The sequence below is a fragment of the Convolutriloba macropyga genome, unplaced genomic scaffold (assembly GCF_964194025.1).
Source record: "Convolutriloba macropyga unplaced genomic scaffold, txConMacr16.3 SCAFFOLD_1707, whole genome shotgun sequence".
NCBI lineage: Eukaryota > Metazoa > Xenacoelomorpha > Acoela > Convolutidae > Convolutriloba > Convolutriloba macropyga.
The window spans coordinates 3,136-15,734 of NW_027452455.1; the positions used below are offsets into that span (position 1 = coordinate 3,136).

Sequence of the window (12,599 nt, forward strand, 5' to 3'; positions counted from 1 at the left end):
TGCGCCAGTATCTTTGTTTTCCATGGGTGATGTTTTGAGTAAGTTACAATAAATCACAGATCTGAAAATGAAATCATTAGGTTTGTCGTTATGTTTTAGACATAGTTCAAAGCTTCAAGGTCAATGTCAATGGTGTCAACGGATGGTGTCAACCGCTTCTGGGGCTAAGATCGAGGGCAAGTTTACTGGCTAATTTCTCTAAAACGACGGAACAAAACTAAACCCCCTTAATACAGTTTGTAGCACTGCTTGAAAATTGACCCCCTAGATCTCGGAAAACCCTATACAAATTATATATGGGCAGATTCCCAGTTACAAATGGGGTTCAACGAGCCCATTCCTGCAATCAAAGTCATTAATTTCAACATTTCACACGTAGAAACGTGACACGTACCAGTCACTAAAAGGTCAAAATGGCCGTATGTGTCGAGGCCAATTTCTCAAAAACGGCTGAAAGAAACAAAACGCCATTTACAGGGATTCAAGTACGGCTCAAGTTAAGTTCAAATCAACAAACAAATCGAAAATCGATTTACTCTACGAGGAGATATTCCAACATCAAGGTACCGTACCAAATGATCAAAATGACCTATTTCTGGTCCTGTTTCTGGTCTATAACCGATAACCACTCATTATAACCACCTGTAAAATATATATTGGGACAATCCCCATTATCGACCGAGTCTTACAAACTAACTGTCCAGTCTAAAATAACCAGTTTTGTTGATCTAATATGTAGCTTCACGAAAAGTACCGGACACGAATTGGCCAAAATGGAGGTATGTGTCCTGGCCAATTTCTCGAAAACGGCTGAAAGAAACAAAACGCTATTTACAGGGATTCAAGTACGGCTCAAGCTGAGTTCAAATCAACAAACAGATCAAAAATCGGTTCACTCTACGAGGAGATATTCGAACATAAAGGTACCGTACCAAATGACAAAATCGCCCAAGTACGGCTCATGTTTCGCTAAAATTCACCATCTGGACTACATAAAACTACATACAATATATATGGGGAGACTCCCCACTAGCTGGGGATTCTATATCACTAAGATTTGAAACATAGTTCAAAGCTTCAAGGTGTGTCAATGGTGTCAACGGATGGTGTCAACCGCTTCTGGGGCTAAAATTGAGGCAAGTTTACTGGCCAATTTCTCTGAAACGGCTGAACCAAAATAAACGCCCTTAGTACTGTTGGTCGGACTGCTTGAGATACGCGTCATATTAAAAAATGAACCCAATCGGTGCATTCTTCAAGAAGTTATAGCAAAAAAAAGGTACCGTACCAATTGACCTTGGAGGAGAGATGCACCACCTTCAGAGCTAAAATTGAACATCTAAACATCACAAAACGCTATATAAAGTATACATATTCTGAATCTACGTTAAATGAGCAGTTCAAAACACTAATTTTGTCACCGGAAGTAACAAAATTCAAAGGTTCAAAACGGGTACCAAGTACAGGTACCCTGCTTCACCAGGTCAAAATTGGGGCACCTGTCCTGGCCAATTTCTCGAAAACGGCTGAACGAAACGGAATGAGACCTATATCAGAACAAAGCTTAGCTCAAGCTGGGTCTAACAAAAAAAATCATCAAAATCGATTCACTCTACAACGAGTTATTCCAAAGTTAAGGTACCGTACCAAATCACCAAAAAGCCAGGGTACTCTGGCTGCAGAGCCAAAATTGACCATCTAAACCTGCAAAAACGCTATATAAAGTATACATATTCGGAATCTACGTTAGACGGGCTAATCAGAACACTAATTTTGTAACCTGAAGTAACAAAATTCAAAGCTTCAAATCTGGTGCCGGATGGTGTCATCCGCTTCTGGGGCTAAAAATAAGGGCAAGTTTACTGGCCAATTTCTCTAAAACGGCGGAACAAAAACAAACGCCCTTAGGACAGCTTGTAGCACTGCTTGAGATACGCATCATATTAAAAGATGAGCACAATCGGTCCACTCTCGAAGAAGTTATAGCAAAAAGTAAGTACCCTACCAAATGACCCAAAAAGCGAGGTGACCTGATTTCAGAGCCAAATTTGACCATCACAATTCCGTAAAACACCATATAAAATATATATGGGGATACTCCCCACTATCTGGGGATTTTAAAACACTAACATTTGTTTGGTAAATCGCGCGTTTTGTTGTACCGAAATTTGGGTCACCCATGATAGCCCGAAAATTCGAACTATTTCAACTTTGAACATTAATAACTTTTTGATTACGCCGATTTGAGAAGACAACCAAACACTGTAAGCAAGAGGGGTTTAGTGTAAACAAAATGAGACCACTCCCGTTTGATTTGGTTCAGTACTTTAGAAGTTATTAACAAAATACTATTCAATACCCCATTTTTCGGGCCATCAGCAGAGCCCAAAATCTCAGGAACCGACGTAAGACAACGTGAAGCAGCGTTCCCGGCGTATTTGTGGGTGTAATTCTGGTCCACTTCCACGTTCTGGGTCACGGCAAACCTTCATGGTGAGGTGGGAAAAAATTTCCCATCTCACCATGAAGGTTATGATGTTTTGTGTGTTTTGCCATAAAACAACATCCACAGAAATTTGATGAAATCGTGAAAAAAGTAAAATTGTTGAATTAAGCTCATCAATTAATACAAGTAGCTCCAAAGACCTAAATGGTGCCTAGAAAACACAAATTGCACGCCGAAAAACCTGTTCTTTGCGCAAAACACCACTAATCAGTTAAAATTTGAAAATTGTTAATTTTTCCAGCGTTCACTGTTAAATAACACTGTCACAAAAAACTTTTAGGAAGGCGACCAATAATTCCATCAAAGACGGGCTTAAAAGGAGGAGAATGCGCTCTAAGTTTCCCATTTTGATTCTTATTTGACAGAGAAACAAGTAAAAAGGTACAAAAACGGAGTGCCTTTTTTATGCGACGAAATAAACTTCGTTCCTCAGCATTTGCAGACTGTGCCAGAACATCCACCGTAAGTATCTAAATTCACCCGGGCATTAATCTGTTCTTAGACCTGGAATGATCAAAACTAATTAAGAGAAACTTTTAACTGCGAAAAAGCTGCTTTAAATAGCGTGTCCTAATGTTTTCCACAAAAAAAAATTTGATAAATTGTCATTTCAGGAAAAAAACTGTTGTAGTTCTGCATTACCAATAGCTATTAGAAGTCTTCAAAGAAACTAAAAAGGGAAATTGAAGAAACAAACAATAGCACACGAAAGAGGCGTCAGAAAAACTAAAAAAAATCAATTAAAATTGAAAAACAAGTCGGAACTTTTTTAAAGACTTTACTTTATTTTTCTAGTTCTTAAAGTGCAGCATTGTTCGAGTGCTGCGTTCTTTCAACAATTGAAGTTCTGAAATTGTAAGACGTTGATAGACCTTATGAGCACTAGGGTGAAATGAAAATTTGATGTTTGAGTTCACTTGCAAAACAAAAGATTTCCTTCGGGTTATTAAGGATGAAAGAAGGTTACTTGAAATCTTATTAGTTTTAAAACTAAAAAAAACGACAAAATGAGGTTACGATTGTTACGATATCTGAACTGTTGAAATTACTTCACTTGTATGCTTGATAAAGAGCGAAAGTCTATTGAAAAAGTATCAAAAACTATCCTTGATAAACTTTACCCTCACTTATTTACAACAATTAAAATTCAAAAAATTTTTAAATGTGTCATAAATTTTCCCCAATTTTTGAGCCGTAACTCCCATTTCAATATTGTTTTGGCTTCAAAAGAGGTCCCATTTGGCTACAGAATGAGTTTAAAAGGGATTAAAAGGTTTGAGACATATGCGCATTTAGCATTTTCGGCAGGTACCTATTTTATCAGCGATATACCATGTAATCGCAACACAAAACGCATGGTTGACGATTTTGCAGACACTACGTGTTTTATCACTCTCAACTGATTACTGACAATTGTTTCTTATAGTACTTGCTACCTAATAAGGACTCAATATGATGGGACAATAGGAAAATATTTTGTACAGAACAAAAAGTCTAATAAAAAATTATATATCATAAGCTGGAACGCACTAGATGCTTTTGTTTGACCTTTTGATTGATTACCACTTCACTCAACTTTGGCGAGAACAGATTGAACTATTTAAACGATCATTGAACTGTTTTCATGAAAACGAGTATTTGAAACAGGTTATCGACGCTAAAAACTATATAAAAATAAAAATATTGTTTTTATTTCAAGTTTGGCTGTCAATAATTTTTTTACCGGCTTGAATGAAGAAAGCAGCGAGCAGGGCAAACATGAACTGTTTGGTGCCATCAAAATGCGACTATGCCGAACAGATTTGGTACAGTACCTCAGGAGATTTTAACAACTCCCTAAGTTTACCCCATTTTTCCAGCTTCTCTTAGAGCCCAAAAATGCCGAAGAAATTCTTGACGTTGTTAAAAGGTAACTCTAGCGTGTTTCTGGGAGTAATTTCAGTCCATTCATTTTTGCGTTCCCAGTTGAGTCAAACATTCATGGTAAGATGGGAAAAAAATTCCTGCCTCGCCATGAAGGTTATGGTGTTTCATCAGTTTTGATACAAAACAACATACACCGAAATTTGACAAAATCATAAAACTAGAAATATTGTTGAAATACCAGATATCATTGATATAGCCAAATTAAGAGACTTGAGTATTGTCTGGAAAACACAAATTGCACGCAAAAAACTTGTTCGATTACAAAAAGCACACCTCAGCCAATAGAATCTGAGATCCGACACTGTTTTCAGGAATGAATCTTGAATGACCGTTCAATAACAAATTTTCAAGACAAACAAATTAAATTGCATGCAGTAACAACTTAAGCGCCAACAATTGCGCTGCTGATTAGCCAGTTAGATGCCAAAACTATATAGAAGTTCAAAAAATATAAAACCTTGATTTACTTTTTTTAAAGCGATCAAATGCATTTATTGTTGCGCATTTGAAGATTCTTCTTAAATAAGTCTTTTAAATTGTTTAAACTATCACATTGTAGAACTGCAAGCCGGCTCTTGCTGTTGTGAATGCCCAAAAGTAACTGACTTTTCAAATGAGCCAAAACTTGAGTAAAAAAATTCCTTCTGAAACCAGAACAGATTTATTTGAACCGAACGCAAACCAAACACATTAAATTTTCTTTTCACTCCTATAAACTGTGGGCATGTTTTTAGGTATTTATTCACCAGCTTTTGTGGATTTTTGGAATTGAATTTTTTTCTGGTTGATTAATGACATGAACTGGAGAAGATATCATTAGGCTTCCAAAGTTCTGCACGGCCTCACAAGTGGCGTAACAGGTTTTTGCTATTTCTAACTAATTCAAGGTAAAATTTGTGAACGTTAGGTGTACCTGCTACCTACTAAGTTTTTTAGTTTTTTATAGATGTGAAAAATGCCAAAAATTATTGAAAAAATGATTTGTATGAGATAATCGTTGTTTTTAAAACCAATTTTAGGAAGGTAGACTTTAGAAATTGGCAATTACATCAATTAGATACGGTGTCGTAGAAAACTTATTACGGCCTTATGCGGTGCCGTACAAAGTTTTGTAAGTTTTCTAAGGCAGCGTATAAGTCTTAGTAATTTTTCAAAGTTTCCTCTAAGGTAGTCAACCTGAGAAATCTGACAACGTGTTAAGTACTTATATCTCAGATCATCTAGAACGATAATTCCTTCTGATTTAGAACCCAATTGGACTTTTCCACTCCTACTTAGGCCCTCATTTTATTTGAACAAGTTCTTCACTATACTGAAAAACACTTTTTGTTAAACTGTATAAAGATGATATTTTGAGTGCGAAATCTGACAACGTGTTAAATACTTCTATCTCAGACCAACTAGAACGATGATTCCTTCTCATTTAGAACCCAATTGGACTTTTCCACTCCTACTTAGGCCCTCAATTTATTTGAACAAGTCCTTCACTATACTGAAAAACACTTTTTTGTTTTTAATGTGTAGTCATGGGGGGTAATTCATTGCAGCCCATTGCAGCCCACTCTTACATGGCAATTTTAGTCGTGGGGGGTAATTCCCGAAAAGTCCTCCCATTGCAGCCCATTGCAGCCCACTCTTACATGGCAATTTCAGTCGTGGGGGGTAATTCCCGAAAAGTCCTCCCATTGCAGCCCATTGCAGCCCACTCTTACATGGCAATTTCAGTCGTGGGGGGTAATTCCCGAAAAGTCCTCCCATTGCAGCCCATTGCAGCCCACTCTTACATGGCAATTTTAGTCGTGGGGGGTAATTCCCGAAAAGTCCTCCCATTGCAGCCCATTGCAGCCCTCTCTTACATGGCAATTTTAGTCGTGGGGGGTAATTCCCGAAAAGTCCTCCCATTGCAGCCCATTGCAGCCCTCTCTTACATGGCAATTTTAGTCGTGGGGGGTAATTCCCGAAAAGTCCTCCCATTGCAGCCCATTGCAGCCCACTCTTACATGGCAATTTTAGTCGTGGGGGGTAATTCCCGAAAAGTCCTCCCATTGCAGCCCATTGCAGCCCACTCTTACATGGCAATTTTAGTCGTGGGGGGTAATTCCCGAAAAGTCCTCCCATTGCAGCCCATTGCAGCCCACTCTTACATGGCAATTTCAGTCATGGGGGGTAATTCCTCAAAAGTCCTCCCATTGCAGCCCAACTCTTACATCATTTTACCCCCTCTGAACAAATTACCCCCACACTCTTACATCAATTTACCCCCCATAGACAAATTACCCCCCACTCTTACATCAAAATGGGAGGATTTTAGGGAGGACATTCGACCCGGGTTGTTATTAGCTTTTGTTACTTTTAACCGCTTGTGATGATACTTTTTGGTTGTGACAAGATTAATGGTTGATAAAAACGCTGAATTCTCAATAATTTTGTCTTCGAATCAAAGTTTAAGCAAAATTTACCGATAATTTCTCTAAGATGGAGTCCTATATAGTATCTGAATTGTCTAAGATATGGTCATTCCAGGAAATCATAAAACACGTCATAATCCTTATGGAGTAAAGAAGAATATTCATTTGCCGAGTTTTTCTTATCTAGATTTACTGGATAGATAAAACTTGTGACATGCTTTGATAAAACTCGCACAAAAGGTTGCTCAAATTCTTCTTAGGCTAAGTTTTTTTAACTTAAATTTATAGAAGATTGATAGATGCATAGAAACAGATGCTTGGCAGATGCTGTTCATTTGGACGTGGACTTTTTCTAGAAGGTCTACTATACATTTTGTTGATTAATTGACAAAAACTGCGAAACAAAAACTGTATGAAATGATGAAGCCATAAAGTTATTTGACGCACTGATATTCAGGCAAAAGAATTTAGGACAAATTTAGGACGCTGAATTTAGGACGAAGCTTAATGCTTATTTAATATGTAAACATACTCTGATTTCATAAAGGTGTGCTAGAAAGTTCAAAAATTTGTATAGATTTCTATATAACCAGCTAGTCAAATTCGACATGATCAGAAATCTTAGCAATAAGAACCATAGTCTTTACCAAATGAAGTGAACCCATTGTTCCACTTTACTTCTGAAATTAGCTTAATTGGTATTAACTTTAAACTCCACTAAAACGTATCTTAATACATGTAAAAAGTTATTTAAAGTATGCCGTATGGTGACAAGTAGCAATCATACCCATTTGTTTATATTTTTAAACATTAGATTATAGTAAACTCAAGTAAAAATAAATCAAAACAATTGTTATTGTACTTCATAATGCCTTTTTCTCGAAATTCTACAAGAATTAGCCCAATATTGAGTAAAATAAATTGGTAGGAGCTCTGGCTCTTAATGAGAGGCAAGATTGACCTAGCAACAAATAAGAGAAGCAATAGGTCACATAACCCATGCCGAAAAAATTATTTATGTTCTGAACTGTTATGCTTAATAAGAACCGCTCTCGTGGGACTGTCAAAAAGTTTGTTTTCAGTGGAAAAGCTTGTTGGACTATTATAATTTCTTCCCGTTTTAAAATTGCTGGACTGATGGAATTTTTACCAATCAGTTAGACTGAAGAAAAAGTTTAAAATTGCAAATAATGAAATAATGTTTTTCTTTGAATAAAGCCGTCTTTAAGGGCTAAAAACTGACCTTACTGTTTCTCTACGATAAACATTGGAAACTGTCGGAAACATGGTATCTGTTGACTAATGAAAACATTCCTAACAAGTACAACAACCACTAGGCGAACATTTCGGAATACTCGTTTTTTGGGAGTTTTGGACAATAGCCAGTCTCCGGCTAGACTAAGCCATCTAGAAGCCAAAAAAATAGCGGATTGACATCATTTGTAGTGCAAAAATAAAAAAAAACGGATCTATTCTGTTTCGGCCCCCCAGTGTTTCCCCCCTTCTGTTTTTTATGACCCCCAGTTACAAATTATATGTTGTTATATAGCACGTTACTATGTAAAAAAATATCACGTGCGCCTTGGGGTTATAAAAAAATTTATGCTTACTAAGCTGGGGGAGGGGGGGGGGAACAGAATAGATCCAAAAAAACTATATTTTTCAAATATTGTGGGTGCGAATTTTTGTAAGAAAAGCGGTGAAATGCGGTGAAATATTTTTTTTTCACCTCATTCACCACAATCACCACATTTCTTACAAAATTTCACCCCAAAACCTCGGCCTGAGTCCCCTCACCACGCCCTCGCTCTTCCCAACCCAACCGATTTCACCTAATTGTCCACATGTTTCACTGTATTCATATCCCTTTTCAGATACAGGGGGGGGGGGGGGTATGGAAGGTTTTAGATGTGCCCCGCCTCTCAACGCGATTATTACAAAAAAAACTATAATTAAAACTTAACGCCATAAAGCAAACATATACGTAATAGTATTATTTCATTTTGGTTGTTTTTTCTATGGGGGGAGGGTTAACCTTTTAATATGTTAATTATGGTGATATTTTTTTGTGAAACCCCGCCAAGCGCCACCAACCATACCATCTTTTTAACCCCTTCATCTTTGTAAAGTCAACGGGCTGGTCTAAAATTTGTATTTTTTTCTAGCTCCCCCTGTGCCCAGTGCAACCCTGTCGTCGCCGCTCTTCACAGAAATACTATTGGTACTGCAAACAGAATCAAGTCTGTTCGACTTGGTCCAATTAGAGATCAGAGGAGAAAACGAAGACCCGAAACCAGATCAGGATTTCACATCTCCGTTTTCTTCACTTGCTTTCTTCGACCTGACTCCAAATACACAATACAAAGTTAAAGTAACTCTATTGATAGGTAAGTTAATTCCCTGGAATAGAATTGATGAAATGATAGGAAGTGGGTTGTATAAGGGACGTACAAAGATCTAAAAGTGGAGCAAATTACGCCATGCAAAATTTTCAACGATTGTTTCTAATACTGTTCTGTTGCATTATTATAACAACTGAAATCTTTTCCGTTTATGCCCCCCCCCACCTCAGCACACTATGCATCTCCAAGATAAACAGTACGTGCCGTTACATAGTATAACAGTCTTAAAATCATGCATTTGGGGTGTGCTAATGATATGCATCACCCAGGATGAGCTCCCAGACCGAAAGTCGATATGTCCAGACAAAATGAACGCACAAGGGGATGTAGTGCGTTCAAAATTACACGGTCTTGAAACACGAGTGAACGAACGAAAGTCTTGACATAGGCTACTTTGAACGCAGGATAATCTGGACATAGGCAACTTTGAACGCACGATAATCTGGACATAGGCAACTTTGAACGCCCGAAGGTCTGGACATAGACAACTTTGAACGAGCATAGTGACCCTGGAGCGCACAAAAACTTTTTGAATAGAAACAAGAATAACAAAAACTGATGAGCCGATGTTTGAATAAGCACTCTTACTGGACCGCTCACTGAAGTGGAAGCTTTCAACGAAGAAAACCTTAACTCGCTTGAGTTCAAAAGTTGAAAACACAGACCGCAGGAAAAGTTGCTTTGTTTTAAATAATTTCACGACTAGAATTACAGACCATTGCTGAAGTTGCAAAACATAAACAAGCATTAATTACTGGTTGGCTGGTACCTCCTTCAACCAATATTTTCATCGAGCACCGTTTATTGACTTAAAATGAACTAACTGCTGGGGCAATTTATCACAACCATCACCCTAATGCATTTATACTTGAAATGAACACATTATCAAAACGTTAAGTGCAACTTACATGACTATAACTGACGATAGGCCTGGACATAAGCGCACTTGTGAACGCACGAAGAACGTACAAAAGTTTTTGACCGTACGAATGTCTGGACATAGGTGTTTTTGAACGCACGATAGTCTGGACATGAACTCAAAAAATTTTAAAACATGAGCGCACAAATTTCGGCTTGAAATGCACGAAAGTCTGGTCATGTCTAATTTTGGACGCACAAAAATCTGGACATAGGGTCTTTGGAACGCACGAAGAACGCATAAAAGTGTTTGACCTCACGAATGTCTGGACATAGGTGTTTTTGAACGCACGATAGTCTGGACATGAACTCAAAAAATTTTGAAACATGCGCGCACAAATTTCGGCTTGAAATGCACGTAAGTCTGGTCATGTCTAATTTTGGACGCACAAAAATCTGGACATAGGGTCTTTGGAACGCACGAAGAACGCAAAAATATTTTTGAACGCACGAAAGCCTGGACATAAGTACGTTCAGTCTGGGGCTGTCTGGGTATAGACATGTTTTGTCTGGGATGGTCTAGACATATGGATTTTTGGTATGGGGCCTCAACCTGGGCAGGTAAGCTCAGGCGTGGGGGTTGGTAAAAAGGAAAAGAACAAAAAGTTGAAATAATTCAGCCTACGTAGCCGTGAACTCCCAGGATGAAGTCCAGGACCCAAAACAGGTATTGGCCAGACCGACTTGTGTTGCCAACAAGGGGTCCGGTGCGATCCAACTCAATGGTCTGGAAAGAAAATTGGGTCACGCCTTCCGTCTGGTCAATGGAAAATTTGGTCTATTGGGTCTGGTCACTACCCATATTTCGGTCTGTTCGGTCTGATTAATACCCATATTTCGGTCTGGTTGGTCTGGTTATTACCCATATTTCGGTCTATTCGGTCTCGTTAATACCCATATTTTGGTCTGTTTGGTCTGGCCAATACCCAAGATGCAAAAAGTGACATAAATCAAGCTACAACACCATGGAATTTTTTTTTCGATTAGACGGGCTTTTTAATTCAATTCAACTATTGACAAGCTCTTGAAAGAAAACTAAAAATTGTTGCGTCAAACATTCAAACATTGCGCTTTTGTTGCCCCATACAAAACTTTCCAACGTGAAACAATTGCAACTGTTTTTGAGTAAAAAGCAGAATTTGCGTAATTCTTAATCACAAAAAACTGAGCGCCTGAATTAAAAAAACTGAAATCTTTTCCGTTTGAGCCCCCCAGTACGTTGTGCACACTCCCCCTAGTTGCAGAGCTCGTGCAATTACATAGTAATTAATTATGTAAAATTGTGGCACGTCCGTCTGGGTGTGCAAATCAGCAGATGTACCCAATTATCTGGAACGAGGGGAAGAGAAGGGAAAAATTTTTTCAGGTCATTTACCTCCTTAATTGATGACATGTGAAGTATTTTAATTAGGAGAAACTTTAATCCACAGTGTTGATTGAAAACTGGTATAACAGAAATTTATCTGCGCAATATTCGTATACTTATACTATGCATGTTCCCAATTCGGTTTCGAGTTTGAATTTTACAAGATCTTGTACACTATCTTGCATGACATTTTCTTGCAAGCTCTCGCAAGGTTTGCATGTGTTTTGCTAGGACACTCGCCCAAAAAACGACTCAACAGACTTTGAAATCCATTGTGCGTTAGCATATAATGTTCCAAGCCCGCTCATTCACATTTTTTGCACAATGTTCAAGCAAATGAGAAAGAGATAAAAAAAATGGCAAACTTAAATTATTGTTCAAAAATAATTGCTGTAGTCACAAAAAATTGTTTTCAACTCATATCACTTGAGAAATATTTAAGAAAACAGGACAAGACAAACAACAAAATCCAATAATAACAGCGAACATTATTTACTCGATGTCTATTTTTTTCTCGAGAAGGGAAAATATTTAATAGCGAAGTCAAATCAGTGTCAAATAAAACTGACAAAATTGTTAATGACTTTACAAGAAAAACATGGAACTAGTCTTTCAAGTAGACAAAAGTTTAAAACTGGATGGTTAAAAATTCCGTTTATATTTATTGAAACCAATTGATTTCAGAAAAAGAGAAGATGCGATAAGTGACACAAAGCCTCTAAAGCCACGGATTTTTTCAATCAGACGTACTGTTTTAGTTCAACTATTTATTGACAGGCTCTCGCAAGAAGACAAAAAACTGCTGCGACATACATTGCGCGTTTGTTCCCCCATAGAGTTTTTCTCAACCTGAAATATTTTAAATTAATCTTGAGAAAACACCATAACTCGCAAAATTCGTTATCGCAAAAACTGAGTTACTTAATTAACAAAAACCGAATCTTTTCAGTTTGTGCCCCCATTATGTTATACACCCCCAGTTAGAGCACGTGCAAATAAAACAATAGTTAATGCTGTAAAATGTAGTATGTGCGCCTGGAGAGATGGATGCAAACCAGCTGCACCCAATTTCT

General features: G+C 37.7%; 1 protein-coding gene across 1 annotated transcript in view; it reads left to right on the forward strand.

The window, feature by feature from the left end:
* Nucleotides 1–4,384: 4,384 nt before the first annotated feature.
* Nucleotides 4,385–12,599, forward strand: part of LOC142357501 (uncharacterized) — a gene marked incomplete at its 3' end in the record, with an annotated part of 29,652 nt that continues 21,437 nt past the window's right edge. The window contains exons 1-2 of the mRNA XM_075409118.1: nucleotides 4,385–4,415; nucleotides 9,006–9,227. Of these exons, the coding sequence (XP_075265233.1) occupies nucleotides 4,385–4,415; nucleotides 9,006–9,227 (253 nt within the window). The remainder of the gene's footprint in view (nucleotides 4,416–9,005; nucleotides 9,228–12,599) is intronic.